The following is a 23,841-nucleotide window of genomic DNA, read 5'->3' as shown; positions in this document are numbered from 1 at the left end:
CCCCAAGGCCAAAAAAAAAAAACTAATTGAAACGTGGCACCTCACTTAGGGTGTCACGTCAGCGTTGACCGAGTCAAAATTGGCTTTGGGGCCAAAACTACCAAAGATCCAATACTTAGGGGGCTGTTTTGTATTTAAATTAGTTAGGGGGCCAAAATCGTAACTTTTAGAAAGATAGGGGGTCAAAAGTGCAATTAAACCTTAATTAAATTGAAGAGAGTGAGATGGTTTAATCTGGTTTATTCCAAAATTTTATCCACCCTTATCCATATAAGATTGTGATAGGCTAAAACTTGAGTAAATAAATAGTTTTTTTTTTTTTTTTATGAACTAAATAAATAGATTTTTTTCACATGAAAATTGGTTACTTTTACTTTTTTTTTTTTTACAGATAATAATAGATTAATTTTTGTGTTCACTAGGAAGCAAGAGTAAGACATCATCGCCATTGTAATTTACACCCCCCTTATGCGATTTGAAGTTGAAAGAAGTTTGATGAATATGGTGCTAGTTGTAGCTAAACCCAATCTTGTAACTTGTAACTTCCCCACTCTGAAATACAAAAAATCAATTCAGAAAGCAACAATAACAGTAGTGGCCTCTGGATGTTGTTGCAGATTAAGCTCATTCACACCTCTAGTAATGAAAATGAAAGCTCCCTCTGTTGCTGCTACACCATCATTTCGGAGGAAGAGTAGTATTGTTGTTTGCAATGATTCCAACAAAGAGAGTCAAGTTACCAACAACAGCAGTGTTGTGGAGGAGGAAGGAAAAAGAGATTGGACAACTTCAATTTTACTCTTTCTCTTATGGGCTGCACTTATCTACTATGTTTCTTTTCTCTCCCCAAACCAGACACCGGTAATATATACTATCTTATCTTGTTTTTTCTTCTTTCAATGCAATATGATTACTTGCTTATGTTTATTGTTTTTTTAATGATTCTGTCTGTAGTCGAGGGACATGTATTTCTTGAAAAAGCTTTTGAATTTGAAAGGAGATGATGGTTTCAGAATGAATCAAGTGCTTGTTTCTGAATGGTATATTATGGGTTTGTGGCCTTTGGTATATAGCATGCTGTTACTTCCCACTGGAAGAAGGTATTTCCCTTTTTCATATAGGATTCACTTTCCTATTATTCACTCAATTTACTATCACTGCAACCATCTTTGTAACAGAGTTGTTGTTCATTCTTAACAATGCACAAGTTATTTCTGTAGTGAAAGAGGTAATATTGTAAAATTGTTTTCATAAGTTATCCTAAAAGGCTTATTATAACTAGCTGACAACAGCTTATAGACATATCATAACTTGTTTTCACAAGCTCTCTCAAACACTTTGTCAACTGATTATGTTAGTAGATGAGTTGTTCATAAGCAAATCCAAACTTAGCTAGCTATAATATATTTCTTTAAGCCATGCATGATGCCACCCTTCGTTTCGATCACATTGGTAAATCATCAAAAATTTAAGCACGGATTATGAACTTAGAAATCCAAGATGTAACATTCAACCATTGTTTTAGGGTCAGTTCAATAGAGTTTCCACTCAGGATAGTATTATAATTCTTAACCTCTTACATTCTGTAGAGTTTTAACTTATACCCTGGCATTTCAGAATTAATAACACTTGCCTACTTTGAGCTTTGTGGGAATCGAACAAAATATCCGACCCTGCTATGTAAACAATGTTGTTGTTTAAAGAGAATTGACGATTTAGTTTTTGCATTGGTGTTTTTACTATTCCACAGCTCAAAAAGCAGTGTTCCTGTATGGCCCTTCCTGTCTGCTTCATTTTTCGGTGGCATATATGCGCTTCTTCCTTATTTTGTGCTATGGAAACCTCCACCGCCTCCTGTTGAAGAAACACAGCTTAAAACATGGCCATTAAATTTTTTGGAATCGAAAGTCACTGCAACGGTAAGTTGCTCATCCCAACCTAACATTGTAAAGTTGTTGCAGACAGATCATTGTGATTTAAATAATAATCTCCATGATTGGTGATTTTGTTCATGTTAATGCCTAATAATAACCTCCTGTTGTAGTCACATTCTTACTTTTCCAAAAAACCTGAATATTTTTAACTCATCGTGAATATGATGCTTACCTGATCTGTGAATCAGATATTACTTGCTTCGGGGATAGGCATCATAATTTACGCTAGTTTAGCCGGGGAAGATGTGTGGAAAGAATTTTTCCAGTACTTCAGGGAAAGCAAATTTGTAAGTTCAAACTCAGCTTTTCATATTGTTGGCCTGGCTCGTCCTTGTATTCATTATTTTAAGCTTTAGCAATGCTTATACTTCTCTAATATTGTTACGATGGTCTTCAATAATTCAATCAACAGTTACTGGACTGGTAAATTCCTAGTCTACTACAACCTAGTTAGTTACATTAGGCCAAATCTGCAACTTGCTAAAATCTGGTTTTCATGTTTGCAGATCCATGTTATGTCCATTGATTTTACTTTACTCTCAACACTGGCACCATTTTGGGTTTACAATGATATGACTGCTAGAAAATGGTATGCTCATTAGCATTTGAGTTTTATTACAATTTTCACTTAGAGATCTTAGACCTAGTCCCTATCATACTGTATAAAAGATATGTAATGCTCGTTCAATATACAGGTTTGACAAAGGTTCTTGGCTTCTTCCAGTTTCATTGATACCATTGCTGGGGCCTGCTTTATACATTCTCCTACGGCCCTCACTATCAACCTCTGCCATTGCACAAACTCCTGTTGAGTCTGAGTGAATCCATCTGATACATACGGCCAATGAATATGAATACACATTTTTAATGCAATAAGAATTGAAATTGATTGTTGAGTTTGGTTGGGAATGAAGTTTCATACTACCAAGTCCACAGCATAACTATAGTATGTCACCACTTTTCACTAGTCCATAACAATATTGACATCCATTTAGACACATCTTTGCAGAAACTTTTCTTCTTCTTTTGCTGTATGTAATAATTCCTTGAAGAGAAGTTCAACGTCTAACTTTTTTTTTTTTGGTACAAAGACGTCTACATTTTCATTAAGTGTGGTTTTGAAATCCTTGTAAATTTATAGAAATTTATGAAGAAAAAAAAAATAAACATCTAAGAAAATTAAGACGTAAAAACTATTTCTACCTTGTACAAAAATTTATTATTCAAAAAAGTCAGTTTTTTTTTTTTTTTGAAGGAAAAAAAAAAGTCAGTTTATATAGTAGGATTATCTCAATATAACTTCCTCATAAATGCTAGTTAAAAATTTATCTTAACCTTACTCTAGATAAATTGCTTGCTGGGAGATATTTTTTTATGCAAAGGTTGCTAGGCAATATTTCAAAGGTGTATATTAGGAGAGGCTTTTTTTTCGGAAAACATTAAGAAAAACTTAGAGGTATAATAATAACCTATTAAGTATTAAAATAAATAAAAGTTTAAATAATTTTTCACGTTATCCAAAAAAAATCAATACTAATTTTTCTATCCAATAGAAGTTAACATTCAACAAAGATAACACTCAGGTTTTCTTTCAACAAAATTCGATTTTGGCGTAAACCGAAAACTTTGTAGTTAGTTTTATTGAAATAAATAACCCACAATTAATAGACATGTTACTGTCTATTTTTTAATAGAGAAACTCACGTATTTATTCTCTAATTAGGCAAGAATTATAAACGACCTTAGTATACAAATAGATATAGAAATAAAAAAGGAGAAGTTTCTCATATTAATGATAATTAAAAAAATTAAGAAATGATGGTAAGCTTTGTAACTTAAAGGTGTCTAAATTATTATTAGATAGAATAAGAAAGGGTGAGAAGTTATAAAAGGTGTCATTCCTAAGAACCAGGGTATGATTTCTTTCTTAATAAAAAGAACTATCTTTATAAAAATCAATGACATATGTATTCATGGTAAATAACAGCTCATATATTATTATCTATGCCAGTCATGTAGAATGACTATAATACTATCAGCACATCATTTACAAAGCAATCTCACAGAAACCATTATGCTGACTATGTTTTTGTTATGCCGTGTGTTTTACATGTCATTAAAAGTGGAAGTGCATCAACCATATTGAGGGAGATAAATTAAAACTCAAACATAACATACGCCTGCAACAGATAGTACATTGACATGAGGTTAGATACTTCATGCATACAACTTCTGAAGATCATCATTGAATTTGGCTTTCAGCTGTTCTCTCTTTAACTTGAGAGCAGCAGTAACTAATCCAGATTCAGGTGTCCATGGATCCGCCAACAGCTTAATCTTTGCAGGAACTTCAGTTTTTTGCAGCTTTGCAGCTTTTGCAGCCTGAAATTAACAAAGTAAAATAAGCCATCTACCATATAAGGGTTATTAAACTTGCAATGTAGTTTACCTTGTTAAAACATAATAGATAAAGCTCAATTTACGGGTTTTTTTTCCCATCCCTTTAAACATGAACATCTTGCATTTGATCCACCTTTTTTAGTAGTCTCTATTGGTCTTCTCACCATGTGAGCTAATCACCGGGATGAGTTTCTGTCATTTTTTTCTACACTCACATCTAATCTCATATATTCTTTTATGACTGTTCATTAATCCACATCAGCATTCTTATCCACAACATATATTTTTTGTTCTTGTTGACACTTTGCTAGACACAATATCAAAGATTTTGGCTGGTATTATAGTAGAATCTGTCTGAGTTTGATATGTACTCTGCAATAATATGTTATATCTAAAGAATTCCTCTATTTCATCCACCCAACTCGAATCATGTGCACAACATCCCTATAATGCAAGAGCGCTTCAAATTTGAGGGTGGATAGAATATGGGTCCAGTCTTCCTTAAACTAAAAATAAACCTGATTCAGAAGTATGGATGCGGTAATGATCACTCTCTTGACCATTAGGTCATTGCGGCTCAAGTAACATGTCAAGGACCAATTCTACTAAAAGTTTAAGATGTTGGATGGAGGCTGTGTAATGGTGCCTTTATGTTTTGTTGAATCCAACATAGTCTTAAACAAACTTTACATAGTTTATTTTCAGTGTTCTTATTTGTCACCTTAAATATTCAAGCAGTCTAATAAATGAAGAGAAATTAAACATTTTCGGCGTCTTAATTTAAGTGTGGTAGTACGCGACAAGTGTTACTTCATCTTCAAATTGATAAATTATTAATGAATAATCTATCGATTTAATCCTGGATAGCCAGCAAACAAGTAACTATCCACATATTAGCTAACCTTGGAAATGGACTGCAGAACCTCAGTGACAGCTTCAGGTTTGTTACAGAGATCAGGAAAATCTTTGTAATCGATACCAGTTTCTTGGGCCCACTTTTCCAGAGACTGACGTGAAGCAACAGCTAGAGCAACACAGTAACTGTGAAAGGGTTCTGCATGCACCATTATACTATCCACATAATCACATGACGCGAGTGCTGCCTCAACCTGCCATTACATTAAAATGAAAGACTAATATTAGACCCTGAAAATTTTACTGTGAATCTCGTGTCAGTACTGCGTCGTGATTCTAGAACGACAAGGTATAGTTTGAGTCACCTTTCCAAGAGAGATATATTCTCCATGTTGAAGTTTGACAATATCCTTCTTCCTATCGATGATTTCGAGGCACCCATCAGGATGGAATCGCCCAATGTCACCAGTATAAAACCAGCGCACACCTTTCTCATCAACCTGTACCAAGTTGAAAAATCACGTGCTACTTATTAATCAGCAAAAGCAAATTTACATGCAACTAAAGAAAATTAAAAGGGAAAAATGACATGCACATAACTTTAAGTGTGAAAATTACCTTGAACACTTCATCAGTTTTATCTTGATTCTTAAAATAACCAGCTGTCACACTGAAACCGCCAACTACAACCTCTCCTCGTGGCATTGGTTTGTCTGATGATAGATACCCTCCTTCCTCCCAAGAAACAAGCTATACAACCAACGAACCAAATTAATAACAAAATCAAATTCCCCCCTATTTGAGGCTCATAAATAGCACCAACTGCAAGTTCTATAACAGCTTAAGAGATAATATTTCTGAGATGTTACTAACTTCTCACTGATCTTTAAAGTCCAATAAGTTTTACTACTCACCAGCATGAAAACTATAATAATTAATGACTATTACAATAATTCAATGCAACATCTATAAATAAGTATAAGTTGGAAGTTCAATGCACTGATTTTTAGTTAATACGATATATAGCATACCTTAATGTAGCAACAAGGCAGAGGTGGACCAACACGCCCCACACTGTAGTCATCCGCCTCAGAGAAGGAAGCCCCAGCAAATGTTTCGGTCAAACCATATCCTTGCCCAATAGGAGCCCTGTCGACATAAATAAATACAAAGAATTATAACTCTAGTCGGACAAAAAGAGGTGTAGTTTAGAAATAATAGAGTTCTTTTTTTCAACTTCAATATAACTTGAACCAGTAATAGTTAAAGAATGAATCTCAAATGGACAAAGTGAGTATTGTTGATTTTTTATGAAAATCGGTATGTCATCAAAAAAACACTAACGTAAATTTCCATAGAAATGGTTTGAGCGTCTCATTCATGAGAGACTAGAAAGAGAAGGATGCAATGGATAGTTCACAAGGCATCACAAGTAACATACAGAACCCCTCATGAGTCTTGAAAGTTGTTTAAGGAATATATTTTCCTTTATCCTATCTAGTGGAATAGGAACTATGAGAAAAGAGAAAAGAGAAAAGAGAGGATGGTTTAGAATTTTGATTTTGGCAGAATTTTGGATAAGAAACAAATGAATTTTGTTGTTCAATGTATAGAGAACCACATACCACATGGTTAAGAGAAATAACTTTTAACAGATAGCTCAATTCTTTCATGAATTGACTCAAATGAAAGCCGTATTAATTCATGAATATACCCATTCAATCATGAAAGAAGACACCTTACTAATTTGAATTTCAAATCCATGAAGAGACATACATTTTAGAGTGCTTTCTTTGATTCCATTATTTTGGAAATCTTTTAGAGTCATATCCCTAGGCGGTGTGCGACTAAAACCATCCCTCAACCCAACACACTAAAGGTGTTGTGCCAGGGCAATGAAGGCAGACTAAGTGGTTAAATAACTGATTGTGGTGGTTGCCACAATTTAGGCAAATTTTTCAACAAAAACTAATCATGTTACTCACCAGTCACTGAACAAGTTCAGCTTGTGAATTGGCTCATAACATGGTACCAAAACCCCTAATACCATGTCGTCTAGAATTAAATATACATTAAATTTCAATACGAGATGAGGTGGATATTTGCGTTGTCCACACTTCAACCCACAAAGCTCTTGCAGGAGAGGACTTGTTATATATAAAACCATTCATGTAGCACAACATAGGCTTTTGAAATGGTTGGTGAATGACACTCAATTTCGCCCCACACCCCTCCAATAACTTCAAGGATATTTTTGAAGATATATCCCGAAATACTGTTGATAGTCTGTTTGACTCTATTTTGAGGTACTCAAACCTGGCCTCACGTGTGAAATTACAGGTCATAGCTCAAAGGACCCAGAGCGCCGGTACATTTTGATAGAATTGAACCAGAAATTGATGAATAACGCTGGATTATTACTGAAATTTTGCCACTAATATCACCATGATATTAATAATAGTGGTAGTTCTGTACAAATATATCAGAAACTCTCTCTCTCTCTCTCTCTCTCTCTCTCTCTCTCTCTACAGAACAAAAACCGAAGAAAAAAAGTATAAGCAACTCAAGAGGTCTCATTTTCTCCAACTACATATGCATACGCACATATACATATAATACAACTAGTTTAGTTCCAACCAAATAATGCATGGTATAAAATGAGAATCATTACCCCACACAGATATTGATGAATTGTTGTGAATCTCCGGATAAAGGAGCTCCGCCACAAAGCATAAATCGGAGGTTGCCTCCAAGTACAGTACGGATTTTTTTAAAGATAATGGTATCCCACACCAACTTCTCCACTCCCCAAGCTCCTAGCCAGCTTCCTTTTACAGCAGCCAGTCGGCGCTTGTATGCAATCTGGAAAAGATTCTTGGCAAGTCCTCCTTTTTCCTCCACCTAAGTACAATATAGGTAAGAGAATAATTTTCCAATGATTAGTTTAAGACATTAGGGGAAAGTGAAAAAGGAAAAATAAATGCAAGTCACAGCAATTCGTGATTGAAAAGTGGCTATCAAATTGGAAAATCCTATCCAGATATCTAACAAGACCATCAATGCATTATGATAGTAAAATTTGAACAGTGAATATCACATAAAAAGTAAAAACTAAATGTAGCGCAGATGAAAATGTTGATGTGGATTAGTAGACACACCTTTTTTACAACTCCATCTCGAATACGATCAATAATAGCTGGTACCGCTGTCAAAAGGGTAGGTTTTAAAACAGTAACATCTCCCTTGGTTCCTTTCTTGACTTTATTAGATGTATCGGTCAAAGTCATAGGACTGCCGTAACCAATTGCAACACCTGCAGCAAGCATAACAGACTGGACAACCAGAGTAATTTAGAGACAGCATCCAACTAATTTGACAATTAAGACTTAAAGGCTAAAAGAATCACCTCTGCTGCCATTTCAAAAACATGAGCAAGGGGCAAGTACGCCAAGTACACGTCCTTGCTACCTAGATTTGGAACCACAGTCATAACAGCTGCTGTGGTGGCTACAATGTTCCCGTGAGTAATCATGACACCCTAAACGATAACAAAAGGTTAACAACTTATCAAATCAAAGGGTAACATGTAATTGACTTGATGGAGATCCTCATAGCTATCAATGTCAATAGGCAAGAAAAAGCCAATCATATGCACATAATGACTTAATATGGTTCTTGTGCATACTTTACCACCTAAAAATCTATATAGAATAAAGTTATACCAAGACAAAGTCGGTTCTCGACTACTCGTATTTCTGAATTACGTTCTATAGTAAGCATCAGGTTGTTGAGAAAACTAATAACCATGACATTGGACAAAACATTTAAAAAACATCCAGCAAATCACAAATATGAACAAAAGATTATGCATGCATAGACACAGAGACGAACGCCTTTAACAAAACTTGAAGAAGAAACAAACCTTTGCCAGACCTGTACTGCCACTTGTATACATGACAACTGCAACAGCATTCTTGGAAGGTAAGCTTGGTTCGACGGGACTTTCTTTCCCAAGTTTCTCAACTTCATCAAAAGATGCAATTGTACAGTTGCTGCTCAAACCTTCTGAAAAAGCATGTTCCTCTTTGCTATCGTCTTCAAAGTAAATTATATTTTGCAAAGATGTTAGTTTTGATCTTATTGCGTCCAGTTTATTCAGCAGCTTTACGTCACAGATCAGAGTAGATACTTGGGTCTGTTCATATTACAAAGCTTCAAGTGAGAACATGCCACACTATTTTTAGTTACTACAGTGATGAACTATGTTTCATCTAGTTCTACTGTCTACAAAACTAAACAAAAGAAAAGAACTTCTTACCTCGTTCAGTGAGTGAATCAGAGCATCCTCACCTAGAGAAGCATAAATAGTGACGACCGTTATATTCTGCCGGAAGCAACCCTGAAGTATAGCATAGCAAGTATTTCATTAAAATTTGTGAATGCAGAATCGATATAAGCCTCAAGTTAATGGAATGAGTCAACGAAATGAAGCTGGTAAATCAAATTTACCTGGAGGGCAATGAACCACTCAGCCCGAGTATCAGAAAAAATCGCAACATGACTATCTATATCATGGCCTAGCTTAAGAAGACCGGATGCAAAATTGGACACGCGAGCAAAGACCTCTCCATAGGTTTCCCATTCATATTCTCCTAAGTGGACTTTCTCAAATTTCCTGCCATCACTAGATGTAACAAACTCCTTCCCTATTAGTTTCCTTGTTCCAAGAAATCTATTATGTGTATGCTTTTTACATGATTGCTCAAATAAATGAGCCATGGTTGGAGCTCCTTTCCAAGGAACTTCAACCAACTCAGAATATCGAGCATTACGAACAGCATAACCCGATTCACCACTAACTTCCACCGGAACACCACGTACTTTACCTTTCTTCTTTCCTAAGAAAAAAACCGAAAACAAGACAGGAACAATGATGCCTATGACTATAGCAAACACAAATCCAAGTTCTCCATGATCTTTCAACCCAAATGTTTCACAGATATTCAAACTTTTCAACCATGAGGAACTACCGTTTGGATCAACCATGTTGTGTTTGACAAAACTATAGTGCAGTTATTAAGCAGAACAACACAAATTTGATTACCTGAATCAAAAGTGAAAATAAGTATATGAAATAATGAGTAATGAAAAGTTAAATTGAAACCAAAGGGAGAATAATAGATTAGAGACTGAAAAACAAATAAATTGAAAATCACATGTATGTATCTGAATCTGAGTGGTTATATTATAAAGGTTAAAGAGCAAAGAGAATTAATTGGAGGAATAAAAAGAGAATATTTTGACTAGGACCAATTCAATCAAAATTGAAAACAAGAAAAGGTAAACAAAATCAGTGATTAAGTTAAATAAAGCATAGAAAATGAAAAACTAGAATTGCATTAAAAACAAAAGGATTCTCTGTCGTGGAACAATACCTTTGGTTACGATGAAATGCTACGATGTTTCTTCCAACGTGTGTGTGTTTAGCTAAAATTTGGGTTTTGGTTTCATTCAGCGCTTTCACGAAGAAAGATGTGTGTGTTGTCTTGTCTCAATGCAATTGTCGACATAGACTATGTCTGTTATAATTATTACGCGTGGCCAATGTTGTTGAAAATCATAACACGTTAGATTATTACACCTAAAAAAACGTTTAATTTAAATCAAAACAAAATTACCACTCTATCCCTTAATAAATAAATATTGTACTAATCTTAGTTTGGAGAATGTCAATATTTAGTGTATGATTGATTGTGTCTCCCAAACTGAATTATTTCACGTGAATGAACAAATAGAAAGGAAGAGGTGTCGTTTGTTTAACTTAGTTCTGTATGGACAAATGCATAATATATATAGAAATGGGAGTCAGAACTTCAAATACCTCATTCCTTTACCTTTAAAATGTTTGAGCTTCAGCCACTAAACAACTTTATCAAAAAAATAAAGGAAATTTTAATATTTCAAAAACTTAAATTTAAAAAAGTTAGAAAAAAAGGTTAAACTATAAATATCATTTTATATAATGTTAGTCTAAAAAAGTTTTACGCGTGCATTTAATAATTTATCGGATGTTTGTGTAAACTGTAATGTAAATTTTTATCAATTTTTTCTCACATGAAGTTCTTATTATTTATTCACTGCATTTTGATTAAGTTTATAAGTTTTTGATAAAATTTTCTTACTTCTCAAAAAAAATCTAAACAGGTCTCTAATAACCACTATTTTTCGAATAAAAAAACCATCTGTGATTGCCTTTTATTAAAATAATACAACTTTGAATTAGATTTTTTTTTATTAAAAAATATAATCAAATTAGAAGAGACATTACAAGACATAAAATGAGTAGCATGAAATGGGAGTTTCATTGTCAATATCGGAATATATGATTCAAGCGGGGAGTGGTTATGGTGCATAAGGGATCCTTATGCACCGTGCATAATTGATTTCTACACCCAACATAATTGCTTTCTACACCCCAAGTAAGCCCACTATGAAATCTAATTATTTGTGGGCCTAATAAAGCCCCATATTATAATTTTTTAAAACCACTTTCTACACCCAACTTATTAGGATCACTTTTTTAAAACCGCTTATTCAAAACAGTTTATTTATGCAAAACAGCTTATTTGTTCAAAACAGCTTATTCAAAACAGCTTATTTATACAAAACAGCTTATTCCGATTTCATTTTAAAAAACAACTTATTCAAAACAACTTATTTAAGCAAAACAACATATTTATGCAAAACAACTTATTCAAAACAGCTTATTTATGCAAAACAGCTTATTCGAAACATCTTATTTATACGAAATAGCTTATTTGTGCAAAGCCCCATATTATAATTTTTTAAAACCACTTTCTACACCCAACTTATTAGGATCACTTTTTTAAAACCGCTTATTCAAAACAGTTTATTTATGCAAAACAGCTTATTTGTTCAAAACAGCTTATTCAAAACAGCTTATTTATACAAAACAGCTTATTCCGATTTCATTTTAAAAAACAACTTATTCAAAACAACTTATTTATGCAAAACAACATATTTATGCAAAACAACTTATTCAAAACAACTTATTTATGCAAAACAGCTTATTCGAAACAACTTATTTATACGAAATAGCTTATTTGTGCAAAACAACTTATTCAAAACAAGTTATTTATACAAAACAACTTATTTGTGCAAAACAGCTTATTCAAAACAGCTTATTTATACAAAACAACTTATTCCGATTTCATTTTAAAAAACAATTTATTCAAAACAACTTATTTATGCAAAACAACATATTTATGCAAAACAACTTATTCAAAACAACTTATTTATGCAAAACAGCTTATTCGAAACAACTTATTTATACAAAATAGCTTATTTGTGCAAAACACCTTATTCAAAACAACTCATTTATACAAAACAACTTATTTGTGCAAAACAGCTTATTCAAAACAGCTTATTTATACAAAACAACTTATTCCGATTTCATTTTAAAAAACAACTTATTCAAAACAACTTATTTATGCAAAACAACATATTTATGCAAAACAACTTATTCAAAACAGCTTATTTATGCAAAACAGCTTATTCGAAACAACTTATTTATACAAAATAGCTTATTTGTGCAAAACAACTTATTCAAAACAACTTATTTATACAAAACAGCTTATTTGTGCAAAACAGCTTATTCAAAACAGCTTATTTATACAAAACAGCTTATTCAAAACAACTTATTTATACAAAATACCTTATTTGTGCAAAACAGCTTATTCAAAAGGTGGCATTTAGAATGCACAAATACAAGATTTGTGCACCATGCACAAGTTCACTCTTTGTGGACAGCTGTCAGTCTAAAACCTGCTTAATAAATGCAATAAAAAAATGAAACATTAGTTTAATATCAAATATTGGTTTTATTGCTTTTGCTGGATGCACCTCCATAGTTGAATGAAACAATACTGCTAGTAGTAATCTAAACATAGGAAGAAAAAAAACAGGCATAATCCAATTAGCACCGGAATTCCAATTAAATTAAATTAAATTAATTTGCTATCATTTCAGATTTGATACTGAGAAAAGATTAAGAGAGACGGTTTGTGTGACTCGGGCGAGTTGACTCGGAGCACAGAAACGTTAGAAAAAAACAATTCTTCAGCAGATTCATTCTTTCTTGTTTCACGTTTCTTTCAACCTGAACAACAAGGGTGACGTCGGTGGTTGGATAACGGCGGCGCACGGTGGCCGAAAGTCGTGGTCATCAAATTCATATTTGCTTTCATCTTGCCTTTCAATTCCGATCAAAACTATGCAATAATCTATGAATTTCATTGTATATCATGTGAGATCCGATCGGATCATATCACGGGTCGGGAAAACCCGTTTCAGATCCGTCGGGTGAAGAAGATGATAATTCATAAATAAAGAAACAATGTAAATTAAAAGCCCCAAAAAACTTGCGCGTGGGTGCGCGTGTAGGTCCCATAATTCCAAAATAATTAATTTTTTTAATGCCCAATAAATATCAAATATTATTCTTTCCTCAAAAAAATATCAAATATTATTATGATCGTATTGGTATTTTTTTGGTTACATAGGCATAAGATGCAAGTTGAATAACACCACTAAACCATGCATTTTGTTGTAAAAAAATATATTCAGATTTACCAGAGCCTGGTATTGGTATAGTTTTGGAGTTATTCTTTCTTTCTTTTTGTTATTCTTTTTAGGGAATATGCTTAATATATTTGCGATTTATTATTCTTTCTTTTTTGGTGATATTATATATTATTATTCTACTTAGGGATAAACTATATTTTAAAATAAAGTCATGCTAACTGGTGCTCCCGAGACACTAGTTAAGAAGTCAAATATAGTAATATTTACATTAAATGCTTAAATAATGACTCAAAAAGTAATATTTGCATTTAAAGTTGTGTAATCAATGTATCAAATGCTTCCTCTTTTGGTTTAAAATTTTCTCTTTTGGATTCCTTAACCAGTGTCCGGGGGCGCTGGTTAACATTACACTTTAAAATATCATATTCTCGTTTTTTTTTGTGTGGAAAATTATATTCCCCTTGTTTTAAAATACATTTCGCATATTTTTAATATGCATTGTTTGCATCACTTACTTTGACCATAATTTTTAACTAAAATATAAATACAAACATTAGCATGTTCACACTTCGGTCACTGTTATAAGTAAAAATATACGTTTAAGGTTCAATTTATCTTAAGAGTGTATTTTTGCTTATAATAGTTACTGAATGGTGCAAGATGTTGTTCAATTTATCTTTTTTACTATTTTGAAACGGATATTCTATCACTTTAAAATTAATTAATATTGCTATAAAAAAATAATATTATTTTATAAATTTATAAATATTTGATGCAAATTAACATGACAATCGAACACTCTTTCAAATTTCTTTTCATCTTGACTAGGGTTAGGGTTTAGAACATATTCCTTCAACAAAATTTTTGAATTTTGAAAAATGATGAATTTTAAAAGGAAGATTATATGAAGTCCAGCCCTAATAGAAGGAACAAAATTGTGGAATTTAGAAAAATGATTAATTTAAAAAGGAAGATCAAATAAAGTCCAACCCTAATAGAAGGAACAAAATTGTGGAAATTTGAAAAGTGATGAATTTGAAAAGGAAGATCAAATAAAGTTCAACCCTAGTAGAAGGAACAAAATTGAGGAAATTACAAAAAAAATGATTAATTTGAAGGGAAGATCGAATAAAATCCAACCCTAATTGAAGGAAAATAATTGTGATATTTAGAAAAACGATGGCTTTGAAAAGGAATATCAAATAAAATTCAACCCTAGTAGAATTAACAAAATTGTGAAAATTATAAAAATGATGAATTTAAAAAGGAAGAGCAAATAAAGTCCAACCCTAGTAGAAGGAACAAAATTGTGGAAATTTGAAAAATGATGAATTTGAAAAGGAAGATCAGATAAAGTCCAACCCTAGTAGAATTAACAAAATTGCGGAAATTAGAAAAGTGATGAATTTGAAAAGGAAGATCAAATAAAGTTCAACCCTAGTAGAAGGAACAAAATTGAGGAAATTACAAAAAAAAATGATTAATTTGAAGGGAAGATCAAATAAAATCCAACCCTAATTGAAGGAAAATAATTGTGATATTTAGAAAAACGATGGCTTTGAAAAGGAATATCAAATAAAATTCAACCCTAGTAGAATTAACAAAATTGTGAAAATTAGAAAAATGATGAATTTAAAAAGGAAGAGCAAATAAAGTCCAACCCTAGTAGAAGGAACAAAATTGTGGAAATTTGAAAAATGATGCATTTGAAAAGGAAGATCAGATAAAGTCCAACCCTAGTAGAATTAACAAAATTGCGGAAATTAGAAAAATGATGAATTTGAAAGGGAAGAGCAAATAAAGTCCAACCCTAGTAGAAGGAACAAAATTGTGGAAATTTGAAAAATGATGAATTTGAAAAGGAAGATCAAATTAGAAAAATGATGAATTTGAAAAGGAAGAGCAAATAAACTTCAACCCCACTAGAAGGAATAAAATTGGAGAGTTTAGAAAAATGATGAATTGGAAAAGGAAGATCTAATAAAGTCCAACCCTAATTAAAGGAATGAAATTGTGAAAAATAGAAAAATGATGAATATGAAAAGGAAGATCTAACAAAGTCCAACCTTAGTAGAATGAATAAAATTGTAGAATTTAGAAAAATGATGAATTTGAAAAGCAAAGATCAAATAAAGTCCAACCAGTAGGAAGGAAATTGTGAATATATAAAAATGATGAATTTGAAAAGGAAGATTTAATAAACTCCAACCCTAGTAGAAGGAATAAAATTGAAGAATTTAGAAAAATGATGAATTGGAAAAGGAATATCTAATAAAGTCCTTCCTTAATTAAATGAATGAAATTGTGTAAAATAGAAAAATGATGAATTTGAAAAGGAAGATCTAATAAAGTCCAACCCCAGTAGAATGAATAAACATTAATAATTCTTATTCAGAATTTTCCATATACTTACAATTTTTCAAATTTTTCTTCTAAGAATATTATGTAGAAAATTTGTGCAAAAAAAAAATATTATGTAGAAAAAATATCAGCCCATATTCTTCATAGGTACAGGAAAATATATCAGCCCAAGCCCAATACAAGCCACAAAAAAAAAGCAATAAAATATTATGATTTAATCACATGGTGGGGTCGCATGCACCAACCTGCACATTAAAACCAGCAGGTCACCCATCCATTTATCATCACAGATCTCAACCGTTCAATTATAATATTAATATATCAACGGCTGTAGTTGGCTGTCAGCTTTTAAATGCACAAATTGTGCATGGTGCACAAATTCTTCCCTTGTGCATACCAAACGCCACCTATTCAAAACAACTTATTTATACAAAACAGCTTATTTGTGCAAAACAGCTATTTTGCACAAAATAAGCTGTTTTGAATAAGCTTTTTATGAGTTAGAGAGAGAAATGAGTATGGATTATGAGTTTCTTTACTGGAACGTTGTTTAACACTGAAATTATTACTGAAACCATAATTATGGTTTAATGGTTTTGATAATCATGTATGTGAAACCAAGATAATTGTGTAATGGTTTTTAATGAAATTATTATTGTTAGATGGTTTTGAATAATGATTAAGATATTATACACTGAAATTATTACTGAAACCATAATTATGGTTTAATGGTTTTGATAATCATGTATGTGAAACCAAGATAATTGTGTAATGGTTTTTAATGAAATTATTATTGTTAGATGGTTTTGAATAATGATTAAGATGTTATACACTGAAATTATTACTGAAACCATAATTATGGTTTAATGGTTTTGATAGTCTTCTATGAGAAACCAAAATAATTGTCTAATGGTTTTGCTATGGCTATGGTTTCTGAGTTGGTTTCAAAACCATTTTGCTGTGGAAATGGTTTCTGTGAGTTGTACTCCAAAACCATTTTGCAGTGAAAATGGTTTCCGTGGTCTCCAAAACCATTTTGCTGTCGAAATGGTTTCTGTGAGTTGTACTCCAAAACCATTAGATGTACTTAATGGTTTTGAATTTTCTTTTTCATCAATTCACAGCAAGAAACCTTCGCCGGAGAAGACAGAGGAGACGAATCCATCGCAAACACAAAGTCCATTTTCGAAAATCACTCTCCCTAATCATATTCTCCTCATTAAGACCAACCTCACACTTCAACAATTCCAAAACCTCAACATCCTTCACCTTCAACCTTAATCTCTCTTCCAAATCAACGATTTTCCCTAACAATTGCGCGTTTTTTGCTTCTCTTTGCACGATTTCAGTAAAGAATCTTTTGAACGAATTAGATCAAGGAGATTCTTCTGAAGCGTCATGCCTTCGTCGAGTTCGTGTTCGAGTTCGATGATACAACAACGTTTTGCAACAAGAATGTGATCAGTGGTGGTCGACTACTTTGACTTACTTCCCTTACTAATCCTGGATCCATTCCAAATCAATTGCCTTACCACTCTGCACTCAAGTACCACTACCATGCATAAATTATACTGCACTTCCAAAATTTTCTTTCCTCCCAATTTGTAAAAATGATACAACAACCTCTCATCCTCATTCATGATCATAAAGTACTTCTAGATACACCTAATACCACTAACTATACTCCCACAAATACCTCTCCACCTTATACGTACCCAAATTGGCCAATGCCAACATACACCTCCCTGCACTAGTTTTCAGTGTGCTCAAATAATAGCAACTCGTCACCATGTGCTCGTCACCAAGTTCATCAAACCAAAAATCTTGTTATGTTATTCCTCAACTATACGATTTTAACAAACACCCCTCATAGTTATCATTGAAAACCATTTAAACACTTAGGAAACGTCGAAACCTCTTTCTTTAACAAAAACAGCTCTCAAATTACCAGAGACAGTCACTTTTATGCTATAAGTGTTTATATGTATAAGATATTTCTATAACAAAAGACTAAAAAACGTCAAATTGTTTGCACATAGGCTATAAGCTGTTTCCATAAGCTATCCAAAAGAGCTTATGGAAATAAGCTGAAAACAACTTATGAACATGTGATAATCTATTTTCATAAGCTATCTCAGAAGTGCTTTAACTATTATATAAGCTCAAATAACTCAATCGAATCGAAACAGACCCCAATCCCAATTTTTCTATAAGCATGAAAAAATGAAACAACACAGCACATTAACGAACCTAATGTAACTAATTCATGTGATATTCAGTTCAATTATTGATTCAATCATGCATAAGCATTGAAATGAAGTGAAAGAGATTACGGTGGAGAAAGAGATTTGGCGGAGATAGGTCGGAGATTGAAACTCCGATGAAGAGCGAGTGAGAGGTGAACGAAGTAGTGACGAGAAGAGTCTTCGTGAATAAAACACTCTACGATTGAAATGGAAATGGAAGTGGAAGAATGACCTTAGTATCTTCGTCAATGGCGGAGATGAGATCGGAGAGGAGATCGAAGCAGAGGAGTGGTTCGGGAGATTTGTGAGCGGCGGAAGCGACTATGTATTCGAGTTGCGCCACCAGTACGCCGAACCGGGATAGCGGTGCCGCCGGTGTCGGTGTTTTCCGACGTCGTTGATGGAGGTGGTTGTGGTGGTGGTGATTTTGGTGAGCGCGTGTGAGGTACTCACTCTATTATTGTTGTGTTGGCTTCTGTTTGAGCTGAAGCACCAGATTATAACACCTGTCCTTGATCTAATGGTTCTGATTTGCTTATGCACCATGCATAAGGAAATCCTTATGCATAATAACTTTTGCCATTCAAGCGACCTCACACATCCATCATCTAGAAGTTTCTCTCTCTCTCTCTCACCCGTCAAGTCCCTCTTTATTCTACCAATTAAACACTCACTTTCTTTCTTTTATCAAGAATAAACAGCAACGTATTATGGCTTTGGGTTTCTACACACATATCCGCAACCTCATGTGTTCGACCTATTTCGTTAAATCTAATAAAATACAACTGAATGTATGAGTATATCTACAAACTAATTACAACACTTTTTTTTTTTTTGAAGGATCTAATTACAACACTATTATGAGATATTTAATATTAACTTTTAACTCCTGGTGTCTGTTTCTATTACGTAGGTTCCAATTATATTTGCTACTTATCAACGTATGTGTAGTATTTTATATTTTAGTTTATTATATTCTCTAATTGATCAAGATTTAGTTTCTAAAGATATTTGATTTGATTTCAACACAATACACACGTCACATTTCATTCATATCTATGTCCAAAATTGAGAAAGCCATAATCACTTCAATTTTGTCCAATAAGAAAATGAATATTAAATTTATTAATCCTTTTTGTATATTATTAAACTCAATATTACCGATGGAGATAATGTTTTACTCGTCCTCGTGAACTTAACTCAGTTGGTTGAGACAAAGCATAAAATATGTAAGGCCCGAGGTTCAAACCCCGGCCACTACCAAAAAAAAAAGATAATGTTTTACTCTATTTTGAGGGGCCAAGTTAAACTATTCACATGCCTTCGAAACGGCTTTCAAATGTAGAAGGGCAAATTGAATTTCATCATGGCAAAAATGTAAGTGACTGCGATCACTTTTGTTATTCACATCGATAGAAATTGCTCCTTTTTAACACAGATAAGGGGTAACTACATGAGGTCATAGTTCTAACATCAAAATTTCAGAAAACTTAATTGAGAAAAACAAATACCACACCAGGTATTTTATTTAATCGCTCCATTAAAATGGCAGTAATTTATGAAATATAATAGGTCATGGGTCATAACAAAAATTCAAAAGAGTTTCTTTTATTGAGAAAAAATTAACAAGCAACACATTGTCTTGGAAAAAAAAATACAACAGATACAAAAGTGTGAAACATGAAGCCCTTTCTCATAAATTCTAGAAAATCCCTGGACCTCAAACACAAGAACGGGATGTTCTCCACAATCTGATTCTCTTGCCTTTGTGACATGAGGAACTTTTCCTCAGCATTTTCTGCACATCTCATTAGCATGGCTCGTTCCACAAATCCAAAATTGAAAAAACCAACCAATAGTCAAGACGATTTAACATACATTAAACTACATTATATTATCTCTCCATTATTTAAAATAAAAAATTAATAATATATCCATTATCTTAAAAGACTGTTTACCTAACATTCAAAACGAACGCAAATACAAGCCAATCCCTCTCAGAATCCATATACTACAACTTGTTAAACGATTTGTGGTAATTCTATTCTATAACTTACAAAACTACAATTTCAATATTCGATAATTGCTTGGCCATGTATCGTTAGCTAAAAGTTTTCATTAACAGTTTAAAGTTAATCGACTACACCAAATCAAGGTATGTTTCAAAGATTTTAGAGGCCACAAGACTATCAAAAAGCAAAGTTAGGATAACAGCTAGTGGCATCATCCAAAGTTCATTAAGAAATACAACAAACACCTTGTTTGTCTGAAATAAATTTTGGAGAAGCTTAGCAGCAAGTGCCTAAAACAAAATTCACAAAACATCAACAATTGTAAAAGTAAAAACTACAATTAGGATATGATGCCCATTAGGCATTATTTGGTTTCACGTTGTAACCCCCATATAGAACCCACTAGAGGCAGATAATATCAACTCTCCGATGCTAACTAACAAAATATAAGAATGTGTATGTCAGGATAAAGGTTCGGATGAATAGTCCAATAATTTCTAATTTCAATTTATGATTGCTAACAATCAAACCAACCCTTCGGGAAGAAAAGTGACTTGAGGAACCTGTTGAAACTAATTGAGTGCTATAATAGGATTCATCTAACTAAACATGTAACTAAATCGTGGCACCTGTGATATAACCTGAAAAGGTTTTGTAACATCTTCGATATAGGCTCACCAAGCATAACTATAGGAAAGATCAAGAACAATACTCTTTCAAACAAAATTCTAATGAGCATAACCTACAATAGTACACATTCACACAACGTTGTGATACTAACTAAAATTGACATCCATAATGGTGATAGTCTAACTTGCAAACATCTGATGATAACATTAAACATATCTAACTAAAATCTTATAGGCTGATGACTGATGGGAAGCTCTAGATGTTGTTCAGAAAGCTCTAGATTGATGAAGTTCTATCTTCGGTTGTCTAAGCGACATGCTAGTGGTTCATCTGACTTCTAGAGAGTGCCCACCTGTAGTAAGTTCCTTGTAACTAGAGAAAATGCTTAAACCTGCATGCAATTTCTACTGCAAAGCTTAGTCATAAAACTATCTTGTGTAAGGATGGTAACGACTACTGCCCCCATAACCTCCCCTACTAGAATAGGGTCCTCCTGTCCCACCAAAACCAGCACCAGGGCCAGATTCATAACCTCCACCAGTGCCTGGACCACCATAACCGCCATAGCCCCCACCACCTCTCCCATATGGGCCTAACCCACCACCACCATATCCACCACCAAGGCCCCCCATGTAGGATCCATAGCGGCCAGAGTAACCGAATGAGGATTCTCCTCCTCTATAGCCCGCATAACCACCAGCACCACCACTGCCTCCATAACCTCCAAAACCACCACTGAAATCATCTCCACCTCCATACCCACCATAATCGCTAAACCTACCACCAAAACCTCCAAGCGACCTATAAGATGTAGGGCCATAACCTCCAGCAGGAAAACTTCCATAAGAATCGTCAAATCCACCAAAACCGCCATTGTAAGAACGTGCCCTAGAATCACTACCAAATGAAGGAAAAGAAGATGAATTTGAAGATTTCTTTGGTTCAGCCTTCTTGATCTCAACCTACAACAAAGAATCGAGTCAACCTAGATTCATTCATAAATAGAACCTTTTTTCCTTGGTTTTGGTTGGGCAGATAAATGATAAAATGTGCAGTTAGCCCGCCACATATGTCAGACACTTGCAATAACACTGGCAAAGTGAGACATCACATTGATGGAAAGCAACAGGAATCCGCAATTATTATTATTACTACTACTACTATTATTATTATTATTATCAATTATTCCACAACATCTTTGCACGTCAAAACCAATTTCCACTAACCTATGTTCAGCAGTAGCATCACCAGTTTCAATTTTAAACACCCTAAATAAACAAACCAAACTAACCTGAGTACCATCCATATCAATCATGTTCCCATCAGCTAACAAATTATCAACGGCCTTATCGCTATCAAAAACTACAAAACCAAATCCACGGGAACGCTTAGTGGTATGGTCGCGTATGATCTCGTGCTCCATAACATTCCCATGCTTTGAGAAGAAGTTCTTGAGCTCATCTAAAACACACACCCAAGACAAGCATACAATAAGCTCAATAACACACAATACCATACTTTCACTCGAAAACAAACAATACAAACTAACAAGCTCACTAACACACAATACCATACTTTCACTCGAAAACAAACAATACAGACTAACAAACTTGTATAAACACACAATAAACACTAATTGTTATATAAACAAATCAAAGCACACAACGAACATTGATTATATCAAAAAAATTATAAGTGCTGAAGACAAACCTTCAGATACAGTTGCTGGAATGCCACCAACAAAAATTTTCTTAGTTTTGAAGTCATTAGTTTGAGATGCACCCTTTGGAATAGTCCTCTTGATTTCAACCTGATATGAACAGACAAATCAACAATGAAAACAAAGTAAACATTTGAAAACAGCCCAAATCAAAAATTCAACTGAATCTACAAAACACAAAGTGAAACCGTAATTAGGGTTTTACCTGCTTGTCATTGATGATGTGATTCTCCTGAATAACTTGATCAACAACAGAAGCATCCGCATAAGTGATAAACCCAAATCCTCGAGGACGACCGGTATGTCGATCCTTCATGATAACGGAATCAGTTATCTCCCCATACCTTTCAAAGTACTTCACAAAAGTCTCTGCAGAATCAAAATATCAAAACCTATAAAATAAATAATACTGAAAATTAAAAGAAAAATATCAAAAAAATGAAAAGATGTTGATACCTAGGGTTGTATCTTTGGCTAAACCTCCGATGAAGATTTTCCTGCATGAAAACGAAAAATGAGAATAGTGAAAAAGAGAAATCGGGGACGAAGCGAATTGAATGTGTAAGAAGAGAGAAGAGAGCGAACCCGGGACTGGCGCCGTCGCCGGAGTGAGGGTTATCGGACTTTCTGGAAGCCATGGTTGAAGATCGGATGAATGATTTGTGACCTGAAACAGTGGGAAGGGGGAACTGGTTTGGGGATAAAGGAGTCGAGGAAGAAGCTTGCTTAGGGTTGGTTATTGGTTATTATATAACTCTTTTGGAAATAACTTCAACTGGGCTTTCAAAAAGGTTTTGGGCTTGGGTTTGGGCTAGGTACAAGCCTGCAAATTGAGGTGAATTTTGCTCTTCACCCTGCACATTTTGCTCGCGCCCTGCAAGCCTTCCAGATATACCCTTGCGTTAACTAACGCACGTTGTGAGCAATGCGTGACTTAAGTCACGCACCATTGGCCTATGCGCGAGTTAACTCACGCACGTTGGCTGGTGGTCTGTCCACAAGAACAGACGTTTTTGTGGACGGTGGTCACATTTTCAACCTTCAATCCACACGTTTTTAACAAACTTTACACGTTTTTT

The 23,841-nt window shown here is 33.7% G+C and overlaps 3 protein-coding genes across 3 annotated transcripts; 1 reads left to right on the top strand and 2 right to left on the bottom strand.

Annotated features, from left to right (window-relative positions):
• Positions 1-258: 258 nt before the first annotated feature.
• On the top strand, positions 259-2,990 carry LOC146940670 (uncharacterized). Its single transcript, XM_085754398.1, has 6 exons — positions 259-861; positions 955-1,100; positions 1,751-1,919; positions 2,123-2,221; positions 2,441-2,523; positions 2,630-2,990. Exons 1-6 carry the CDS (start codon positions 469-471, stop codon positions 2,754-2,756), a joined length of 1,017 nt encoding a protein of 338 aa, XP_085610524.1. The 5' UTR covers positions 259-468; the 3' UTR covers positions 2,757-2,990.
• Positions 2,991-3,904: 914 nt separating this feature from the next.
• Positions 3,905-10,745, bottom strand: LACS8 (AMP-dependent synthetase and ligase family protein). Its single transcript, XM_085754397.1, has 12 exons — positions 10,625-10,745; positions 9,699-10,293; positions 9,508-9,588; positions 9,112-9,384; positions 8,596-8,727; positions 8,348-8,521; positions 7,861-8,090; positions 6,221-6,338; positions 5,808-5,939; positions 5,555-5,689; positions 5,237-5,443; positions 3,905-4,316 (listed from the first exon to the last, which is right to left on the bottom strand). The coding sequence occupies exons 2-12, from the start codon at positions 10,233-10,235 to the stop codon at positions 4,152-4,154; spliced, it is 2,184 nt and encodes a 727-aa protein (XP_085610523.1). The 5' UTR covers positions 10,236-10,293; positions 10,625-10,745; the 3' UTR covers positions 3,905-4,151.
• Positions 10,746-21,049: 10,304 nt separating this feature from the next.
• LOC146940668 (RNA-binding (RRM/RBD/RNP motifs) family protein) lies at positions 21,050-23,486 on the bottom strand. The gene is made up of 6 exons (XM_085754396.1): positions 23,348-23,486; positions 23,219-23,259; positions 22,968-23,131; positions 22,753-22,852; positions 22,334-22,503; positions 21,050-22,004 (listed from the first exon to the last, which is right to left on the bottom strand). The coding sequence occupies exons 1-6, from the start codon at positions 23,398-23,400 to the stop codon at positions 21,471-21,473; spliced, it is 1,062 nt and encodes a 353-aa protein (XP_085610522.1). The 5' UTR covers positions 23,401-23,486; the 3' UTR covers positions 21,050-21,470.
• Between the last annotated feature and the right edge of the window lie 355 nt (positions 23,487-23,841).

The sequence above is a fragment of the Medicago sativa genome, chromosome 3, assembly GCF_051527215.1.
Source record: "Medicago sativa cultivar Bolivia chromosome 3, Bolivia_mono, whole genome shotgun sequence".
NCBI classification, from domain to species: Eukaryota; Viridiplantae; Streptophyta; class Magnoliopsida; order Fabales; family Fabaceae; genus Medicago; species Medicago sativa.
Note: the sequence above shows the minus strand (reverse complement) of the source record. Positions and strands in the feature narration are given on the sequence as shown.

Coding starts and splice junctions, on each gene's coding strand:
- LOC146940670 (XM_085754398.1), top strand. CDS start 469: ATGCGATTTGAAGTTGAAAGAAGTTTGATGAATATGGTGCTAGTTGTA. Junction 862..954: donor TCTCCCCAAACCAGACACCG/GTAATATATACT, acceptor TTCTGTCTGTAG/TCGAGGGACATGTATTTCTT. Junction 1,101..1,750: donor TTACTTCCCACTGGAAGAAG/GTATTTCCCTTT, acceptor ACTATTCCACAG/CTCAAAAAGCAGTGTTCCTG.
- LACS8 (XM_085754397.1), bottom strand. CDS start 10,235: ATGGTTGATCCAAACGGTAGTTCCTCATGGTTGAAAAGTTTGAATATC. Junction 8,728..9,111: donor GCAGTACAGGTCTGGCAAAG/GTTTGTTTCTTC, acceptor GTTATCGTTTAG/GGTGTCATGATTACTCACGG. Junction 8,522..8,595: donor TTTTTGAAATGGCAGCAGAG/GTGATTCTTTTA, acceptor CTGGTTGTCCAG/TCTGTTATGCTTGCTGCAGG.
- LOC146940668 (XM_085754396.1), bottom strand. CDS start 23,400: ATGGCTTCCAGAAAGTCCGATAACCCTCACTCCGGCGACGGCGCCAGT. Junction 22,504..22,752: donor TCCAGCAACTGTATCTGAAG/GTTTGTCTTCAG, acceptor TGTGTGTTTTAG/ATGAGCTCAAGAACTTCTTC. Junction 22,005..22,333: donor TTGATATGGATGGTACTCAG/GTTAGTTTGGTT, acceptor TCTTTGTTGTAG/GTTGAGATCAAGAAGGCTGA.